The following is a 22,622-nucleotide window of genomic DNA, read 5'->3' on the forward strand; positions in this document are numbered from 1 at the left end:
TAACGTTTGCGTTTCCCGGCCGGCCACTTCGCTCGTAGGCATCCCGACGACAACATTGGCTGGCTGGCGGCATGGCGGAAAACGACTAAAGTCGCCCCCGTAACAACCAGTACCGTCCAAACAATGCGCACAGCAATGTGCAAGCCCCCAACCCCCCCGCATAGTAGAGTCTTTTCTACTCCGTCAAACTCTTCTTCCGGATCCATCCATCAACCTGCTTGTCAATAATGCATGAAATTTTGCATCCCGCATGTAAGTGCCCAGGGTTTTCCCTGTGTCTATGCAGGTTTTACGTGGGCCCAACTTATCTAGTTTATAGTCTAGAATAGTCAGTGAGGGGAGTTAGTCATGGCGCCAATCGCTGCCATGGCTGGCCAATCCCCCTCCTAGCACACGATGCATGCGACCCTCTCCCTGCATGGCTTAAACCCTGCATGATTAGAGCGTATAGGCTTCAGCCTGAGACGCACTTAGTCTCCCTCCCTAACCCGGACCCCTCCCAAATACACTTAGTTTTAATTTAGGTTGGGGAAAAAAACGGCGACAGCGCTGTCCGCGGACAGGAGGAGGGTGCAGGGGGGTGGGGAGGTCGCACACTCACCGACCAGACTTGGTGATGATCATCTCCGTGCCCAGCTCGTGGAACTCGCGCCAGAGGGCGGCGTTCTCCAAGGTCACCGCCACCCCGGGCAGGTCGCTGTGCCACGTGGTCGCCAGCCCTGCCACACGCCACACGCCACACTCCACCTTTCCCCAGCGGCCTTGCGAACACAAACACAACACTAAACTACATCATTACTAAACCATGTGCGCGTTAAAAAAATAAATAAATACAAGAAATCGTTGCAGGACCGTGGCCATAATTTCTTCATGGAAGGGGTCCAGTATATTACCTTAAAATTATTTTTTATGAGGAATTTTCTTTTTAGTTTAATTTTAAAAGAAAATTGGCACACTAAAATCTAAGGGAAAAGTAGACTTTTAGAAAAACAACGTTTACACATAGAATTTTAAGTAATGATTTTGCTTGAGGAACAATAACTGAACATTTTTATTTTGGTTTTATTAGATTGTTTTTAATACATTTTTCAGTCAATTGTTTCATGTTTTCGTTAAAACATGTCATAAACTTATATATTTATTTAATTTAAAAAATGATACACATATGTCAAGTATTTTTTATGAAAAAAACATGCTTACAATTAACACGTGTGCAAAGTTTAATGCCGGTTTGCACTGAAAACCGGCATTACGCATATACTACTTGGAAACACAATTCCTGCCGCCTCATGTATGAAGCATGTTGGACTAGATGTGGAAGGAAATGCATTTACTGTAGCCCACTATAAGCATTACAACAATCCTTCCAAATAAAAGCGCTCTGTAACATTATGTAGCTAAGATGCTGTAATTTTCTTATTCTGTATTCACTAGATTTTTTGTTTGTTTTCATTTAAATCCTTGAAGGGAGTGTCCGGACCCACCAACCTTCTACTGGCTACGTCCTACAACGATGAAATAGTTGTAATAATCACATCATAGGCGTACCCGGGGGGGGGGGGGGTGTTTTGGGGGTTCAACTCCCCCCCCCCCCGTAATAAAGGCAAGAATATTATTAACACTCATGTAATTCGAAACTCATTTTCTGAAGTTTCACACCGAGCGACGAGAGAGAACGTCGCCAAGCAGCCCAGTTGGTAAGTTAACGTAAACAAATCTGAATTGTAGTGGTTGGTCCATGAATGTCCACTACAACATCCACATCAACCCGGAGAATGTGGTTACTGAATTTGCCAAAAAAAAAAAAAATAGAAGAATTATTCTGTAAAAAGTTTGTAAGCTTAAAAAAGTTTATTATAAACAATTATTTTTTTTGGTGTTTATGCAGTTTTTCTTAAAAATCAGAAGTCGCTCCCCCCCCCCCCCCCAGAAAAATATCTGGAAGAACCCCCCCCCCCCCCCTTCCCCCCGAAAAAAATCCTGGGTACGCCTATGAATCACATGTTAGAAATCAGGTCAAATTTAACAACAGCCCTATTTCCCTATCTTCGATTAAATAAAATAACTACTTCAGAGAGTAGATAATGATGTCCTAATGGACCTTGTTCTATGTTGTTGTTTTTTTTCCCCTTAAATACTGGTAAACTGATTGTGTTTGTTATACTTCAGATGTTGCAACAGACAGTACGCACGAGCATATTCTGAGCCGATAGTCTTGGCGGCTAGTCCCAACAGTATCAGGCCTTCGGTGAAGGGATACTCGGTGTTGAAATGTTTATTTTTGAACTATAGTTTGGCTTTACGTCTCGTTGATTATACACACAAACCACTATCTCAATGCTGGGATGGATGTTCACGTCAGCCGGTGTGTTTTTTTAATTTTTTCAAGGTACTCCCGTTTTACCCACAGAAGCATTCCGTCCATGCTTCATTCTCTTCTCGCCTCTCAGCGTCTCCAACGACCAAGATGTTCACACGGTGTTAAGGAGATCTCCTACTTGGGCACATACATACGGTGCGCAAAGCTTCAGAAAAAAATTGGTTGTCTGTAAAGTCGGTTTACTGACGATAGTTTAACGTGACAACGTCATAACAAAACATTGATGAAATGATTGCATACTTTTATGAATAGAATTGAATCATTTTTATTGAATTATCACTATTTTGTATGGATACAAAGAAGGATGTTGCTTGATGAAAATAAACGGACAGTTTCGTTAGCAATCTTATGATCAAAAAATGAACTAGGGCTGAGACCCGCCTGGTCTGGGGTGTATGTGTTTAGTGGGGCTGGGTGACCGTTTCGACGCTCGCTGGTGTTGCTATTTCGGTATCGTCTCTAAGCGAAAGGCTGAGGACTGGCGCTTAGGGCAACTATGAGATTTGAGCGTTAACCATTTAATGACGAGTTCATGACGGAGAAGTGAAGATAGAGATGTAATGAAAATCTCTTGAGTGTTTTCAAGAATCGCTACCGGGTGTTTCGTGCCTTTAAATAAATATATATATATATATATATATATATATATATATATATATTCTGAAAACACACGTGTTAGCCGTTTTCACTCTTCTAAAAATACAGTTTTAAAAACGAAGAACGGAAACAGAACTGCTCATCCGCGCCCAGTGTATTATTAAATGCTAATTGTAAACAGCTACCGTGTCAGATAACTTGAGTAGTTAAACAAATGTTTTTTTGACGTGATAACGTCTAATAAATCGATGAACGCCGGCTGCACTCACGAAAAAGGATGACTCATTGTCCCGTTACGCTGTGTCCCGTTACGCTCATTGTACGCTGGGCCGCATCTATCTCTCTTCCACTCGATTGGAACAACCATCGATTTGACTTTTTTGAGGCACATTAAACTTGAAACACTTCCATTCGTTTCCTACTGTTCCTATCATCGTTCTATCCTTAACAGAATAACACATATTGGAAGAAGTTGAATAGCAAACATGTATTAAAGTTATAGTTAAAATAATCTCTTCGTTAAAGTAATAAACATATTTGAATTAATGAGTGCAAATAAAAGTACATTTTTCAATTAAATTGTAGATTTCATTTCACTCCTTCTTTGTATAAATACAAAATAGTGATAATTCAATAAAAATGATTCAATTTTATTCATAAAACTATGCAATCATTTCATCAATGTTTTGTTATGATGTTTTCACGTTAAACTATCGTCCGTAAACCGACTTTACAGACAACAATTTTTTTATTTATTTACGCTGACATTTGTTGATTGAAAACTGATTAAACATGTTTGTTCCCCCTCGCAAAATACTCTTTAACTTTCTATTAGAAAACGTACTAAGGCGTGCCTTGTTTGTTGTCTCCGTCAGCACGGCCGTGGTCTCTTCGCGGCGAGTGAACTCTACGGGACGGGTCGTTACCACAACGCCGAACGTACAATAACGCCGAATGCCAAATTGACCGCAACGCCGACAGCTAGAAAACTGCTGTGTACCACAACGCCGAAATACAGTAACGTCGAAAAATGTTGCTTGAGAGGGGGGGGGGGGGGGGGGGTGCGGCGGCACAGGATCAAAATGAGAAACAACAGAATGATTTTGTGTGCTAACCTTACGTAACCTAACCTTTGTGGCAGTCCTACAATGACATTTTTCGGCGTTAATGTATTTCGGCGCTGTGGTAATTGGGCGTTGTGGTACACAGCAGTTTTCTAGCTGTCGGCGTTGTAGTCAATTTGGCATTCGGCGTTATGGTTTTCGACGTTATTGTACGTTTGGCGTTATGGTTTTTGGCGTTATTGTACGTTCGGCGTTGTGGTATTTCGGCGTTGTGGTGCGTCCCCCTACGGGACGAGGTTCTCTCCGAGCTGCGGTGCTCTAACGCGACAAATGAAGTCATTAGGATCGGGTCGTTGGAGGCGGGGAAACAGCGCGTCAGCAACAAAGCTTCCAGGTCACCTGTTTCCAGAAGTAACCAGTGGTTCCATCCAGCCTAACGGGATGGCGAGAAAACAAAATTGCAAATAATGGCTCGCTGTTTTCTTTTACACTCTTCTCTCTCGTGGAAATACGTGTTCACCCTTTTGGGCTTGCGAACAAACGTCACACGCACACTAAGGGCCGTTTTCACCAACGCCTCCTAAACACACCCTCAGCAAAGGACTGCTTAAGTTTAGGCGTTCCTTAAAGTCAATTCTCACGAAATTGGTTTTCACCATCGTCACATTCACTTATGTAGGGGTTGCTTAGTTAGGGACTGGCTTGCCATAGAGCGAGGGTTCGTACAGATATAAGTACTAATAGTTTTCAGGTTGGTACTTCGAACTTTTTGGGCCGTTTTCACCAACGCCTCCTAAACACACCCTCAGCAAAGGACTGCTTAAGTTTAGGCGTTCCTTAAAGTCAATTCTCACGAAATTGGTTTTCACCATCGTAACATTCACTTATGTAGGGTTGCTTAGTTAGGGACTTGCTTGCCATAGAGCGAGGGTTCGTACAGATATAAGTACTAATAGTTTTCAGGTTGGTACTTCGAACTTGTTGTCACGTAACATACATAAGCCAATCAAATATTTTTACTAAACAGTAAACAAATATCTGAATGTTTATTAATTTCGCAGTAATTGGATGTTACGATGTTAGTGTATTTTCACGGAAAGTAGTAGCTATATGGTCGTTGCAAAGTAGTGTGAAAAAGTTTGAAACAAAGAGAATGAAAACGCAAAACTTTTCTTCTGATGAGAAAATGAAGGTGTTGAGCCTAGTTGAGAGGCATAAAAATATAATAGAAAATAAGAGGACGGATGCTGTTTCGAGCAAAGAAAAGGACGCAGCATGGGATAATTTATTCGCTATTGTAATTTTGTCTAAGTTTAAACTAAGTTTTAATAGCAGATGAAAATAAAAAAAAATATCAGTTTATTTCCTTTAGGACATACAAAATTCCTTGTAATAAATGTTCTTTTAAGACTTTTCAAAAGAAAAACCTTTAATTACTTCCTTATTAAATGAGTTCTTAAATAAAAGTGGAGTATGCGAACATTCTCGAATGTATTTATAATAAAGGATTTCACATTAAGTTCACCTTAAAAATGTTCCACAACTTCAGCAATAACATTTATATCAAAAATAAAATGTACATCTTCGGCTAGTTCGTATTCCTCCACGGCATCCATTTTATTTTTCTTGTTTTGTGTCAGTAAGTGCCGCTTAAATAGTTAGGGGCCCGATTTCCACCACTTAAACTAAGGGATGCTTAAGATTACTTAAGAGTTCCTTAACTGTTGGTGAAACGATTCAATGTGCTAGGCAGCCCTTACACATGCCTTAAGCAGCCCTTAAAAGTTAGGGGACATTGGTGAAACCGGCCATTTGTCACGTGACATACATAAGCCAATCAAATATTTTAACTAAACAGTAAACAAATATCTGAATGTATATTAATTTCGCGGTAATTGGATGTTACGATGTTAGTGTATTTTCACGGAAAGTAGTAGCTATATGGTCGTTGCAAAGTAGTGTGAAAATGTTTGAAACAAAGAGAATGAAAACGCAAAACTTTTCTTCTGATGAGAAAATGAAGGTGTTGAGCCTAGTTGAGAGGCATAAAAATATAATAGAAAATAAGAGGACGGATGCTGTTTCGAGCAAAGAAAAGGACGCAGCATGGGAGAATTTATCGCTATTGTAATTTTGTCTAAGTTTAAACTATGTTTTAATAGCAGATGAAAAAAAAAATATCAGTTTTTTTCCTTTAGAACATACAAAATTCCTTGTAATAAATGTTCTTTTAAGACTTTTCAAAAGAAAAACCTTTAATTACTTCCTTATTAAATGAGTTCTTAAATAAAAGTGGAGTATGCGAACATTCTCGAATGTATTTATAATAAAGGATTTCACATTAAGTTCACCTTAAAAATGTTCCACGACTTCAGCAATAACATTTATATCAAAAATAAAATGTACACCTTCGGTTAGTTCTTCGTATTCCTCCACAGCATCCATTTTATTTTTCTTGTTTTGTGACGGTAAGTGCCGCTTAAATAGTTAGGGGCCCGATTTCCACCACTTAAACTAAGGGATGCTTAAGATTACTTAAGAGTTCCTTAACTGTTGGTGAAACGATTCAATGTGCTAGGCAGCCCTTACACATGCCTTAAGCAGCTCTTAAAAGTTAGGGGACATTGGTGAAACCGGCCATAAGGCTTTCTGTAAAGGCCACGTCACGCTGTTGAGTTTACGTCTCCAACTTCATTACACAACAAAGCTAGAGATAATATTGGACGAAATACGTCATCAAATCCCCACCCTGAATAATATTTTGAATCCTGTCACTACTTCAAAGTTTATTGTTTGACTGAGCTAACTCCAAATTTTAAAGGTTAATCTTATGTTAAGACAAGCATAATGCATCACAGTGCTAGACATAAATTGTGAAATTGTAAAGATTTGTATGCATTTATTATACTTCAAAGGCAATCTTTATTCAAAACAATATCCATACTCATAACATAATGAAATAAATGTTCTGCGATCTTTATAAGGTACAGACACGTTATTTACTTTTTAGTACCATATAACTTACTTTTTTTTTCATATACGACATTCATACTAACATTATTTTACGTCCATAACCTCTTTAATTTTCCATGTAGCCTTCGCCATTTTAAAATTTCGTAGTGACGAAAACCCAAGCGTTTTCTGTTTTAGCTGGTCACGGTTCTGATTGATTTCGTCAAACTCCACCGTATTTTAGAACCAGATATATTTGATAGAAAATAATTCCATCCAACGTGATAAACAAACTCGGCTGTGCTAGCTAGGTTGTCGGTGTCGTTATAATCCTCTTACATTATTTGGAAGGCGTTTGGAAGCGAAAACTTGACAACGCGGCAGGTCCATAAGGGAGAGTGTTAGTCGTGGCAGAGGAAGCAATGTATGTTCCGGGCAAGTGCACGCACAACACAATACAGGCTCGGTCAGCACTCGGCGAATGTAAACGCCGCCGGTTAGTATACCATCTGTTGTCCACGGGGCAGTCCGAGCCAGGTTTCTTCCGTATGATTCAGTGATTTGAATTTAAAATCTAACCGACAAATCTTACTTTATCTCCAGGAGTATCTGCTCCAGTGGTTTTATCTTGCAATGGCCTACTTTAATAAAAATCTCAACTCTTGCCGTATCAACTGTGCTATTGAATTTTGAAATATTGGTTGTTTAACCAGGAAGACTGGAAGTCCCAATGTTTTTTTTATGAATTAATGAGGGAGACGCATTCAGAAGAGGAGGGGTGAGTATCCTGAGACAACTCACCGGCGCACGGTAACGTCCGCCGCTTGCGAAAAATCAGAATTCGACTCGCGCCGGGAATGGAGCGCGGGTCGCCTCGTGTCCACTAAACTGCGCAGGAAGGGAAATGAATATTAATGTATTTTTTGCAGATCACAATTGCTGCCAGTGGTGCCCCCCCTCCCTTTTTGCGGTTTTCTTGACTCTACTGGAGTTATAAATTAAAAAATTTCATGTTTTCAACGAATATTATGCCATAACTCTGAAACGATAAGATGTAGGTACATTCGAAGTTAAAGAACACAGGGACGCAGCAGTAGACATGAGTGTCGCATCCCTATAAATCTCGAGTTTAGTCGATGCATGTAGGGATGCATCGGTAACCTCGTGGTAATTCGGGAAGCAATGCAAAGATGGCCGCGTCCACTACGATGCACTTCTAGTGGAACGCTTAGGCCCGTTATACGATGGCACGGAAACAAGAGACGTATCACGCGAACGGAGACAAATCTCCCGGAACATTTCTCTATTCACGTCTGCTGCTTCGACAACGCACGGAAACGTAACAAATGGCAACCAATGAGATTCAATTTTAAAATTACGACAAAATAATTTAATTATAAAATAAATATTATGTTTAGAAATAATAGCAACATCAGAAAGTAATAACAGAAGACTTGAATATTTTTTAAAAACTTATTTAGAACATAAACATGGCCGTCACCGCAGCCAAGTACTCGGCTTCTATTGGTCGCACGGAGGGGGACGCACCACAACGCCGAAATACATTAACGCCGAAAAATGTCCTTGCAGGACTGCCACAAAGGTTAGGTTAGGTTGTGGTATTTCGGCGTTGTGGTAACGACCTGCACGGAGCAACGTGAACGGAAGAGCTGAGCATCGCCGAGCTGATCCGTCTGCGTGCCGTGGTAGACACTCTGTTCCGTCGGATGGTCTCCGTGGTTGTAGGAGGGGCAGTCGACGTGGGCAAGCAGCGGCAGGAAGCGGCTGGAGGCGCCGCCATTCACGCGGCCTGGCGGCGACACGGGGGAAGATGGCACTTTAACGACCCTTCCCCCCCCCCCTCCTGACCCGGTGCGGCGTTCCGCGCCGGCGCGCGACCTGACAGGAGCGCGCCGCGGCTGTCGTCGAGGGCAGCCTTCTGTTCACAGACCAGAGAGACAAACCCCCGATCGTGCTTCTTCGGTTGTTTTTTGGTTCATTGTAAATAAATATGGCGGTGTTGATAAAAGGATACTAATGGTCAATTATGTTAGGTTAGCTACATTATAAATACTTGTAAAACATTGTGGACGGTTGATTTGGTTAGAATAGCTACATTAAAGATACGAAAGAAAAAAAAAGCATGAACTTCGGGGAACTTCGGGTTTTGGCTCTCTCGTCTGTGAAAAGAAGTCTTCCCATCGTCGGGCGGACAACCCACACCGTGTTTCCCTAGCCCGAGTCCAGATGCACGTGATATTTAATAAATTATAATTATAACTATATGCAATAGTTAAAAACAAGTTTTTTCCCCTTCACTTATTCATAAACCTAAAATATCTTTCAGACCCTGTAAATCTATGCCTAACAAGTAAATTTTCATTTCAGTCCTAGCATGTATTGAAAGAAAGGATCATTCGCCCAAGAATTTTGTATTAACCATTAATTTGTAGCCTTCATATTTAAACTCTATTTTAGTATATCATTCACAAACCAATAAATATTAGGCTTTCCCCATTGCTCGTGAAAACCCAGGCCTCTGTGGCTCTGTATATGCGTGTGCATATGTAGCATACACACACACACACACGCCACTGGCGGGCGCAGAAACTACGTGTGATTCGCGTCAAGAAATGTATTTGAAAACACAATTCGCGTTAGTATTTAATTCGTTGAAACAGAATCATATTTACAAAACTAATTTTCTACTATTGGATTATAAATTTAAGGGCCATTTAAAATAAATTAAAAGAAAATTCGTGAAAGGGAAAAGGTGCCGAGATGAATACATCTCCTTTAAAAACTCGAGTAATATTTCTCATGGAAAGACATAGTTTGAGGAAATAAATCGGTGGCTTATAAATAATGGCTGGTGGTTCGCGGCTCGTTTGTTCATTTCCTATGGATCGCTGGAAGTTCGCTGCAAAAAAAAAAAAAAATACGATAAAGGCGCGTATACATTTGCGAGTCGAACCCGAGCCGAACCGTTCGTTGAAATTATTTCCACTACCAACTCACAGCGGTTCCTATGAAGGGAACGAACCAACCGCAAGCCACCAGGAGACATTCGGCAGCCACCGGTTCGTGTACTCAAATGAAGTCTTAACGTGAGAAAAAAAATGCGTGATTTGGATCCGCAGATATATTCATCTCAGCACCTTTTTTTTTCTCTTCCTGGCATTTCTTTTAAAATCTTTTTATCTGGTCCTTATGTTTAGGATCCCAGAGTGAAGATTTGGTTATCAGTAGGGGCATGCAGATTTCGCGAAAAAATTTCGGGACTAGATGGAAGTTAAAACACTGTAGCATCGTCTGTGTTTCGTGATTGGGTGAGTATCTCAGGTACATATCGATTGTAACAACACCAATCACAGTGATTCAGTGCGGTAGTAAACGCGTCCTGAGTGGCTCGGTCAAATAAGGCAACGACTTCTCTCGTAGAAGGCCGCCAATCACAAGGAAGAAACCACAGGTGCGGACATACCTTGTTGCAGTCTAATAAGTGTTCAGATCTTTTCGCGAAAAATGCCTGCCCCTAGTTATGTCCCAGCGAATTTTCTCCAGACCACTGTGTGATTGTATGAACTGTGGTACAGAATCATCAGGCACAAGCTAAATCAGACCCTGGAGTCGGGATAAACCAACGAGCTGCGCACTGCGCCGCCCCAGTGAGAACTGAGAGCGCCTGTCTGTTCGTCGGAACAACCGGCAGGCGATACACCAGGAGCGGTTCGCTCGGCGCCACAAGCGCCGTCCCAGTAATGAGCACCAGCGGCCCGTGAGAAAATGTACACGCACCTTAATGAACACAAAAATGATTAAAACGAGAGAAAAATCCCTTTTACAATCAATGGCGGACCTTGGGAAGGGGGGGATGCTCCGAGATGTTGAATCCCCCCACCTCCCTCCCCCCTAACATTTCCTTAAATTTGTGATCGTAACATATGTAGATTTGAATACATATTATCTGGTGAAACTGGAAGAAATAATAGTTTCTGCATACGAGTCCTCCTTTTCACCCATCGCAAATCGCTGGTTGCGAAACTGTTGAACTGAGTGTATATATAAAAATGATATTTGGGACTTGCGTGATATTTTCAGTAACCTTGTAAATGCCAGCGCAAAGATTAGCCCGAAACAGACATGGTTCCAAGAGAAACATCTACGGCGGGAGTGCGAAAGGGGAGGGGGTGGTTCGAGGCTGAAGTGAAAAAACCCGAGTCGTTGCTCTCCAGGAAATCTTCTCTGGTAACAGCGGCGAGGAAATCCCGGCAGTGCGTCGCTCTAGCCCGGAGCGATGTGGTGTGTGCGAAAATAACAACAATAACAACAACACAAGAGCTCTTCTTCTTGACACACTGAGTCATCATTGTGCGACGCTGAATCAAGAAACCCGGCTTCCCTACTATACCGGTAACAATTTTTTACGCGGTAAATAAATTACACACAAATGAAAGATATAATTCAGTAACAGGCTAGAAACGGCCAAGGATTCTGTACATACCCTATTCAGAGGAATTTGTCCCTTGATAGATAGTCCTCATTTTATCGTTTGTTTTAGAAACAAGTATTGAAAGAGAATAAAATAAAATATAAAACAAAACAAAAAAAAAATATGTACCGCTCGAAGACGTTCAGGGCCACCGAGAGAAACAACGGTGCCGAGAGCAAAACATTTTGTTGAGTCCCCTTCCTATTTCTTAAATGACAATTTTTATAACTCCACGATTTAAAAAAATAGCTGCGCGTAGTTTATGTACGCGCGTTAGATGTTAGACGTAGGTGCTTGGCGTAACACAAAACTAACTTTAATTTTGCATGCAAATAATTAACAATTAATAAAATAATAAAAGGACAGTAGTGATATTATAAATACGGATGGTAAAGGATAAATTCAATCAGAATAAAAATAATAAATTTATACTCAGTGTTTAATATTAATATGAACGCGTGTATAAAAATAATTATTTTATTAAATAAAATAATCGAGATGAATTATTATTATTAATGAGAATTAATACATATTATCAATGTTCATTCTTATTCATTAACTGTAATGATTTCTGAAAAAAGAATGAAATAATTTATAACGAAAATAAATCATACATACGGGAACATATCCTCACTTATATAAATACACTTGAAAACAGTTAAAAAAAACACACCATTTATATAACTAATATCTACGATAAATAAATATTTGTAATTATATGGACCAGTATTCAATATCAATCACTATAAGCCTTAAAAGCACATATATAATTTGTATTTGAATGTAACTTTTTTTTGTATGTAGCGTTTTTTTTTCTTTCAACATATGAAAATGTAGTTGCATGGTACGGGTGCATGGTAAATATTCATGCTCATTTTTTCTTCTTCATAAGTTGTCTAAAGACGTTTAACTTCAAAAAAATAAAAATTGTAAACGTTATAGTAGCCATGAATTCCATCAGCAACAAAGTCTCGTCATGCCCTGAGTGTACACTCATGCATTAAAAAAAATCTGGAAAAACAACCGGGATCCCTGGTGCCTGTGTCCCTCCCCCTAACTCTCACACACCCCTCCCCCCTCTCCTGGTGCATGCGTGTGTGTTTCCGCCAGCGACACCATGTCCGAGAACAAGTAACTTCTCCCACAGGTTCGTGTTGTCTGTATTGATCAAGTCTATTACTGATAGATTGCAGTGCAAACATGCAGATAAATTCGGCAAGCAAAAAGAACATGCTTATAAGGCAAAATTTTTAAACTTTATGCGATGTTTTGACTTCAGTTTGCCACTCATTCATTTGAATTTTCGTTTCGTTTCCTATCGCATTATGGGTTACACTGCTAGCAGGATAAGCTACTGCGTGCAGCTTTTTTTTTTTAAATGTTCAATTTCTCAAGAAGACCAAACGAAAGTTAATACAACATTTTCCCCAGTCGTTTTAACTTAAAGTTTAGAATTATGAAAGGGAACCCCATATTGTTTAAACACGCGAGCAGTGGTGAATCCATGAACACAGGGGTGGACAGCCCCCATTCTCTCTCTCCCCCCCCCCAAAAAAAACAACAGACACTTAACTTCGTCATTGAATGTGATAGTGTGTGCAACAGGTTGTCCATGAGTCCTAAAAAGGAAAATTTTGAAAATAATTTTATCAAAATCGTGTTTTAATGCAAATATAGCACTAACATACTAAGTTAAATATTGCAATAAATGTCAACTGATAAAAAATTTAAAATTATTTAATATATTTCTCAATGGCACAATTTGCGTCATACATTTCCCCCCTTTCCCATCCTTTTGTGAGGGTCCATAAAGTGGCAAGGGTGCGGGAACTTATGTTTTGCCCAGTTCTTCCCAGGAAACGTCGTGTCATCATACATGATTTGGGAATTGTGGGGTTTTCAAGCAGCTCCCCCCAGTCCCTCGAATCTGCCAACCTCTGCCCAGCTTCCAGTTCTTTTATCAGCGCGGGAACCCCCCTGCAGAAAGACAAGGAGGCACGCGGGCCGAACGTTGCCCGGGTAAACACGCTGCAATCGCCGGGGCGTAGTTTCCGCAGAAGCTGTTTGTGCGCTGGAGCAGTTCAAAGGTGGCTGGCCAGTTCGCAAACAAGGTAGCTCGCATGCTCCACCGCGGCGGCGCCGAGTTGTTTACCGTCCCGGCGACCTCCCGAACACACATGCGCGTCACGAGCCTTGCCCGAGGAGGTCTTAGGCTGGTATTCCGAGGGCCAGCTATTCAACACACACAAATACCTAATGGGTGTTGATGTTGAATATGCTACACCTGTCCCCTAACCATATTCCTAGGACACGGCCAATCCCTTATTTTCAGGCAACGGATTATGGTGTCTTAATCCATTGCCGCTCTGTTGCTAAAATTCCGCGCATGCGCAGAGCTCACTTTTTTAGTTTATTTAGTCCAGATGGCTGTATCGCGTCTGGTGCTTTTAACTCGTATTTAGTCATTTTTGTGATCATCGGGGGACGAATGAAGCGTATTGGTGTGCCAAATTAATTTTCGTGATAACTAAACTATCCTGGAATACATCCTGTACACTTTAATGGTCATAAAAACTACAATCGCTACTTTAAAAGTACTTGAAACTATTAGAAAGGCCGTTCTATTTTTGTGCGATGGTGCTGCTATCTCTAGTGTTTTTTTCCGTAACAATTAATTGTATCGATGGTTGCGAAACGTCTGCTAGAATGACTTGATGTAAGGTTTTGGACATACGCCATTGCTAAGCACATGTATGTCTGTAGAAGAAAACTACAAAAAACCCAAAAGACAAAAACACAAATTAAACAAAAAATTTCTGTTGTCAACAGGATATAAACACCACATAATATTCCATAACAGGAATACGGTTTTATTTTTTCTTTGTTTTTCTTTGTTTGTTGTCCATATTCCTGTTATGGAATATTATGCGGTGTTTATATCCTGTTGACAACAGCAATTTTTTGTTTAATTTGTGTTTTTTTGTAGTTTGAAAGCACATAAAGGACTTGCATTACACCTTTATCTTAATTTCTCGGCCATATAATGTTGCGGTCACCCCTAAAATTTCACAGTTATCCTGTGACGACGAGAAGACTACGCGTCAGTTCAGAGCCTTGCGCTTAGAGGCGACACAGTGCTAGAAGCACCGGCAAGCGTCGCACTTTTCATCCCGCCAAACTAACACACATACACCCCTGACGAGGCGGGCCCCTTAAGGCTGGTCAAGACATTAAATCATTTCATGAAATAAAAAAGTATGTAACTCCTAGTTGATGTATACATGACACACATTTGTTTGGTATATGCATTAAAAAAATTTAAATTTTTATAACATTAATTTTTTTGGATTTATTAAATTTTCAATGCTGTAATTGAATTCGTGCAAATGAAGAAAAATATTTCCCTTCAGACGACAATAAAATAGAATCTGGTGTACGATATCGTTTGCGACGGTGACGTGAAATTTTGATTCAGTAAAAGTCATTAGATCATTTTTGGCATCATATTTAGTGTTACATAATTTTTTACAGAAAAGTTTGGGCTATATTCAACCTACGTTATAAAATTAATTGAGTTTTATTTCCAATTCATATTTAGCCATTGCCCTAGCCTCGAATGTATACTTTCCAGTGGTATATGGTTTGTAAATGTACGAGTGAAAACGTAGTATTGGTCCACGAATAACCGGAGGCATGATTGGGTCTTGCGCGAGACTTGGAAATCGCCTCCGTTACAAGCGCGAGACCTGTCAGCCTGTGACTGTACGCTGGCGCTCCAAGCGAGATGTCTTGAAACTACTACCAGCGCTCGCGTGGGCAGCCAGTCTCCCGGGAAAAAATTCCACTTTCGCGCGCATTTTGTGAAGTGTGAGTCGTACGAAGTGGTTTTGTAGGCAGAGTGTATCTGAAACTGTAAAACATGTCCAACAGAAAAAAGCAGCCGAGCCGCATTTTGAAGAAAAGCAAGAAATCTAAAATCATGCGGCAGTTGTGGAAGAAGAAAAAAGCCAAGGCCGAAACCGGAACATGTTCGACAAATCCGAGGTAAGTCATACGCTCGTTTTGAGGTGTATATTTATTCATACATTATTCAGGGTTTCAGTATGCTAATTAATTTTCAAAAAACAGTTTGCTCAGCCAATAGCCTAATTTTCTTTTGCAACTGTGTTTCAGGTTTATCGTATTCGTTAGTTTATAAATTATATAAAAAAAGTAACTGGATATGTTTATGCTATATTTCGTAATTTTCTGTATACAATAAGAACAATAAATTATTCGAAATTAAAAAAAAAAATATATATATATAAAGAAAGATGTAAAGAAATTTGAAACTATTCCGAAGACGAGCTTGTAACTATCGAAGTTGTAGAAATATTATCTTTAAGTTATAACACAATCTCACTATGTAATTACACTTAATAACTAATTAATTTGTTCATTGAGTAAAACTGCAGTTATATATTTTTTTACCTTATTATAACAATATTAACAAATCGCGTTATAATCTCTGCTAACTTTTTCAGATCAAGGTTACGTAACAAAAAACTGGAATAAAAATTACTCGTATGACGTATCCAGTTACCACGTTTCCATTTCGTTTTATAAACGATTTCGAAACACTTTTCGAATTGAATACGCTCATGTATACAGTATTTAAATCGAACAGTCAAAGTCGGGCATCCAAAAAATGAGACAATACCAGCTCGACTAGGGTGTTAAATTTACCTAACTCATATGGTTATCTATCGTATTGAAATCCTTTTGAAACTAAACGCGTGCATTTTTTTGCGTAAAAGATTTACCTTTAGCCATTAAAAATAATTTAAAAATAGATACTTATTGATTATTATTGAAGTGCTACAGTTTCACGTCATTTTATGTCGTAGACAACAAAATACAACAGTGAAAAACATAAAAATCGGTACATTGGACGACAGTATTGAAACGTTATCAGATCAGATCGAAATTTAATGTGAAGGGTATCGTACTTAGACGAACGTGAATAAACTATTTTTAATACTTGTAAATTTAGTAATTAAGCGCTACTTTCGAGTTTAATAAACTGATATTTTCCCAAAAACGGTCTAAAAATGATTTTGAAAAAAATATATATACAAAATTGCACAGTTTTCGTTACACAAGCAGATACGATTTAGATAAATCCAGGCTTCAGGTTGCAAATCTAGAAGATAATGAGTTTGCAGCTAAGGTGATATTGAAATTTTGCGACCCATTACAAGGCACATGTGCAACAGTTGAAAGAATTAATCTTGCTGCTCCATTTAATGCCAATGTATTTTTCATGTCAATGTAGAAATAATGTATGTAAACGTAATACAAGATACCCTATCTAAGTTATAGAATAATCTGTCCAACACAAAGTACTATTATGTGTACTTCTATTTATAGTTTTTGTATAAGAATAACAATTTTACTCACTCCACTGTACTACTGTCATGTGTGGTTGAAATTGCACAACTGCCTAGCCATTCGTTTGAATTTTTTGTCCATCATTCAAGTCAAATTTCCCTTGGCCAACGACTCAGTCTCATAATATAGCTGTGGGTTGGCTTGTAACGCGTAATGGCCTAGGTCCCCGCGGCGTGAATGACCTGCACAGCTGACGCCGGGTAGGGGCTGGACGGACCGCCTCTCAAGGTCACCGTGGCAAGAATTACTAACCCCTCCCGTTGCAAACGTTTCGTGCGGGAGAAATATTCATCACTCCAAAATGCGCGCTGCTCGTCTCATGACAACGAAAAAGGGCCTGGTAAAAGGAGTGGGGGAGTGGGGGGGGGGGGGGCATTTGTCTTGAATTATTGCGATACACTACTGAGTATAAATACAGGAATCTTTAAAACTTGTTAGCTTGAAACGAAAATCATGAAACTATAAAATAAAAGTAAATACTGCATATTTTCTTGGCATCGTTTGATGTTTCGTTACTTATTAAGGTGCGCGTTGTTTGCTATTGAGTCGGATTGTTCCCCCTCCCCCCAATCCTTTTGTAACAAAATTATCATAGTGAACAAAAAAATAATTAAAAGGCCGCGTTGGCTCGCGCTAGAACGCAGGTTTACCATCTATGCAATCCAGGTTAGATTCCCGTCGCGGCTTGGTCACACGGATTTCCGCATGTAGCAATCCTTCCGGACAACGCTATTGGTCGGCGTGGTTTCTCGGAGATATGCCTGTTCCTTGTCCCTGCGTTACGGCGCTAGCATCCTGTGCACCTCGACCTATCTCGGGCATTATTCACGATTGGCTGGAAGCTGCAGGTCTTTTCCTCGCGTGGGTCGGCCCGCCTCACTAACGTGCCAACCTCCATTCACTGCATCCTTAGACTCCGCATCAGGCTGTAACTACAAGACGATTTTCAAATTTAAACCGAAGTATTTGGTAAAGTGTAATAAAGACATCATTTTCATTAAAACATTTTATTTTTGATAACTGTTGCAGTAGTTTATATAAAAGTAATTACTGCAAAATCGTTGTTACTGTTTACACCCAGCAATTAGATTATTTTTAAAATATTTGTGTCATAGAACTGCATTCCTTTACACAGAAGAGTTTTCTGATTTTGTATTTTTAAGGTTAAATTACAGCATATAATGTACTTGTACGTAAGTGTGTATCATCAACTGCGTAACTTCATTGGTTTTGTGTCCTCCCAAAGAAAAAGCCTTTATATGCCTCTGTAAAAAGGCACGCCACACTCATATGGTTGCTGTAAGAATTTTGAAGCCTAACACATAAATGAGTAAAGCAAATTTTCGTTGTTATTTTTTACCTCAATGTTGGAATGTACTTTTTTCTAGAAATAATTTTTTATTGGAACGCTTGAATTCTCATACACCGTTTCTGTCACATTTATATTAACTTACTAATTTTTATCACTATACAGGTCAAACGAAGAATTACGCAGTGAAGAAACAATCTTGTCACCTGCAAAAGTTTCTCTTGAAAAGCAAAAGGAGTCGTGTGATAATCAATTGAGTTTTCTAGAAAGTAGTGGTGAAGAAAGCGAGTTTCCTGATCTTATTGTTGAGCACGACTCAAACTACATTCCCTTGGAAGAGAGGCTTCGAGGAAACAGATGTGTGAATATTGCCCATCTAATGAAAGAAATGGCTCTACTGGAAGACCATAAGAAAATATGTACATTAGGGAAATTTGTTTTCGTGTCAGAAAGTCGCAGTGGCCTCTTTTCGACTTGGACATTCCAGTGTGATGCGTGCAACCAAACCAAAAAAATTACATCTCACGAACCGGAGTATTGTGACGACATCAATGATGCACTGGTTTGGGGTGCTATATCCATAGGGATTGGACACAGCCAAATCGAAGAGCTACTATCTGTGATGGACGTGCCTAACATTTCTGGAGAAAAATTTCGATCTCACGAATCTTCAATTGAAGAGGTAAGATTAAAATGTTAAACAATTCGCGTAAAATATTATTTTTCAAAAAAGGATGTTTGTTTTTTAATGGTGCCATGTTATTCATTATCCCACGTCACTTTTTATTGCCACATTAATGTGGTAGGAGGGCAAAAAAGGATGCTCAGATAAGAAATACGTTGTTCTATAGTAGTATTGGATATATATTTATAGAAATGAATGTTTTTAATTTCAAACAATACTTCGTTTCACACACTAACATGTGTTTGTTCTGTCCGTTCCTTTGTACGAAATAAGATATTTTAAAATAATTTCCTTATCCAAACATCTGTTTGGTTGTTCCTACATCATCGACAGATAAGTGTTACATGCACGTAATAAACATCTTTGCAATAACAATTACATACATCGTGGTAGAGGCAAATCAATATTTTGTTTTCAGTAAATAACGAAGCAACCCTGTTTAGGGTTTTTGGTGACAACAAAATCAGTTTTATGAGTACCGGCCTGCATTTACATGGAAATAGTATTGGTCATTTTGAGTATCTTGGTTCGGATAGGCCTTTACACATTGATGATTTGTTCGGAACTTCTGTGTAAATAAAAATATTTGTTGTGTTTGTCGATATTTTTATTTAAACTTCATTAAAGAATAAAAGGGGAAGATGATATCGTTTCTAAGAAAATAAGATAATGACTGAAACGTGGATTAAAGTACACACGCTAATACCATTTAAGCGATAATATACATCCATAAATAACATAAAATTTTTAATAAGCGTTTGAAACAGGCATTATTTCTTATAAACTGACTCCTAAACACGTGGTGCCAGACTAGAAGTTCGATTAAACATCCTACAGTTTATTTTTTAAAGTGATGCAACATATAAGGTTTATTTTACACTGTGTACGAACATTTATGGCCATGTTCAAATCCTTAATATTTTATGAGCATAAAATTATTTGTGAATGCAGCCATAAACATCACCTAAGCTGTGTGAAATCAACATTCCATGTTTGGGGCAAATCATAATTTAATTTAAACAGCCATATATTTATTTCACACAATTCAATGTATTATTTTGTTGATAGGGAAAATTTTGATCCTCGAAATAATTTCTTTCTCTCAGTGATGGTCAGTATTGTAGGTCCCATCGTTTTCTTTTGCACACAATCATGCATGCCGTGTAACATTGACATTTTTACTTACGCCAATATTACAACAACACTTCTCATACATGCTTCTACTATTACCTTAGGATAATACAATTTTGTATTGAATAGTTTTAGATTTTTTCTGTTCACACACATAACACCAGGTTCAGCAAAAACACTCATGAAGTTTTTGAACTTTTTTAGGCATGGGAACTGTACCTTACCGATAAACTCAAAAACGCCGGCGAAGAAGAGAGAAAAATTGCTGAAGAAAAAGATCATTACTGTAATGGAGTGCCATATATAACTGTTGTTGGTGATGGGGGCTGGGGAAAACGTACATATGGCCATGGATATAACTTATCTACAGGAGTTGTAAGTATCCACTTTATACAGCGAAAAATTTGACATGTGTTGTTCCACAATTAATAAAGCCAGGCATTGTATTTATTTACTGGTTGTAGTGGTTTCTTTTGAAATTCACGTTTATAAAATGTTACGGTAGTGCATTATACACGCAATGGAAAAATGTCGTAGCAAAATATTGTTACAAGCTTAAATGTCGTCGGGCGTAATGATGTTCTTTGGGATAGAGGGCTTGATAAATTGTATGTAATAGCATTATTGGTGTAAAATAGAGCACTTTATCTCAATGGATATTTGTAAACATTTTGTTTTGTTTCATGGAGCCAAATTATTCTCAAGGTTAAATGCATTGTTTATTGAAAAGTAGAGTAATGAGTTTTAAATAATTATGTCATAATGTATACAGGTTTTTAATCTTCAACGTGAATAGTGTCATCAAATATTAAATGCCTTAAGAGTTATGAAATGGTCAGGCCATATTTGTATATCACTTAATGTGAAAAATTTTATAACACATATGTTCGCATTGTCACTTTAACAATTTTATAGTTTTTTCTTGTGTGAAATTACAGTCATAAAACTTACGATTTTAACAATTTACTCTTGTTTCACAGGCCGTCATAATTGGTCAAGAAACTCAAAAAATCCTCTTTTTGGGAGTGCGAAATAGATACTGTAGCATTTGTTCTGTGGCGAAATCCAGGTCCAAGAGCATACCACAACATACATGCTACAAAAATCACACTGGCCCTTCCACAAAAATGGAACGGGACATAATTTGCGAAGGGTTAAACTGCAGCATCGAAATGCATGGAATAATGTACAAACATTATATAGGAGATGGCGATGCTGCAGTTATGTCAGCAATACAGCAAACGTGTAATTATGGACGATACGTCACTAAAGTTGAGTGTGCGAATCATGCCACCAGAGCATTTAGTGAAAAAATCCACAAGTTGGCATCCAACACAACATATTCACTAGAAGGAAGGAAATTGTTATAACAAACCGATGATGTAAACAAAATATCAAGATCTGAACGACTGGTGAAAGGAACTCGAACAGCCATAAAAGAATCTGCTCAGAAGCAAGGGACAGACGCAATTGAAATCCTTAGGCAAGATTTGCGAAATGTTCCCGATCATGTTTTTGGGAATCACAAGAATTGCCGCTCAACTTTTTGCAAGAGAAAAGAATCTGGAGAAAAAAATTTGCTTCCTGATTTAGAAAAAGCAGGTCTCCTACAACCTATCAGGAATTTAATGGCAAATTTGGAGAAAAAAGCCGACAAACTTGTTACGAACAGTACTACGAACGCTGCGGAACGGTGAGTGACACATAAGACGTAGACCTTTCACCGCATCCTACCTTTTTGAAACAATCTGTAGAAAAAATAATTGTTTCCTAAAATGATAATAACATTAACATTTTGATATAATTAATATATTTAAGGTAGTTTGAAACCTTATGGTAAATTAGGTAATGAGCTATAATTTTTTCCTTTGATTTGATGATTTTTTTCCGAATTTTTTGTTACAGTTGTTTAAAAATATTGTTTTTCATGGAACTATTGTGTATTCATATTAAAATTGCGGATTGTTTTATATTTCCCAAATATTTTCTGCTTTGTATATAATCCGTAGTTTTATGATCTCGATAACAGTGCTATATCAGATACTGTATATGTAGGCTATGAATCTGATGCTGCGCTTTATACGCAAGGCTATTATTTTGTAATTACCTCTAATGAAAAGTTGGTTAAATATTTTAAGATTATGTATACCTTTTGTCAATTTTATAATCTCATAAATGATAGCTTTTCATCAATCCGATGTTGCACTGATGAAGAACATCGTGACATAGGAAGACAAACGCATTTGACCTGCATAATTAAAAAAACTTATTATGCTGAACTACACTATCATAATACGATTTTCGTAAAGCCCGCTTAAAACATAGGATGAGCAACATATTTGGTTTTGAGGTAGTAGAAAATTTACGAGTTAGCCTAACAGCTTCAAATTTACAATATTGACAAATAGTTAGAGGCGGTAGATTTTCATTTATTCATTTCAGTACAAACTAGAATTAAAACTTTACTTCGTTTGTGTTTCTTAATAATTAGGCAATGAAGTATTACACACCCCCTGGGAGACTCTAGAGCCAATAGCAGATCAACACAATAAGAAAGCCAAATCACAGGTATCCCATTTCAA

The 22,622-nt window shown here is 38.5% G+C and overlaps 1 protein-coding gene across 1 annotated transcript in view; it reads right to left on the reverse strand.

Moving 5' to 3' along the window:
* LOC134541711 (T-box transcription factor mls-1-like) overlaps window positions 1-22,622 on the reverse strand; it is a 78,874-nt gene that overhangs the window by 40,889 nt on the left and 15,363 nt on the right. The window contains exon 2 of the mRNA XM_063385357.1: window positions 602-719. Within this exon, the coding sequence (XP_063241427.1) occupies window positions 602-719 (118 nt within the window). The remainder of the gene's footprint in view (window positions 1-601; window positions 720-22,622) is intronic.

Source organism: Bacillus rossius, assembly GCF_032445375.1.
Source record: "Bacillus rossius redtenbacheri isolate Brsri chromosome 4 unlocalized genomic scaffold, Brsri_v3 Brsri_v3_scf4_1, whole genome shotgun sequence".
In the NCBI taxonomy this organism is placed as follows: domain Eukaryota; kingdom Metazoa; phylum Arthropoda; class Insecta; order Phasmatodea; family Bacillidae; genus Bacillus; species Bacillus rossius.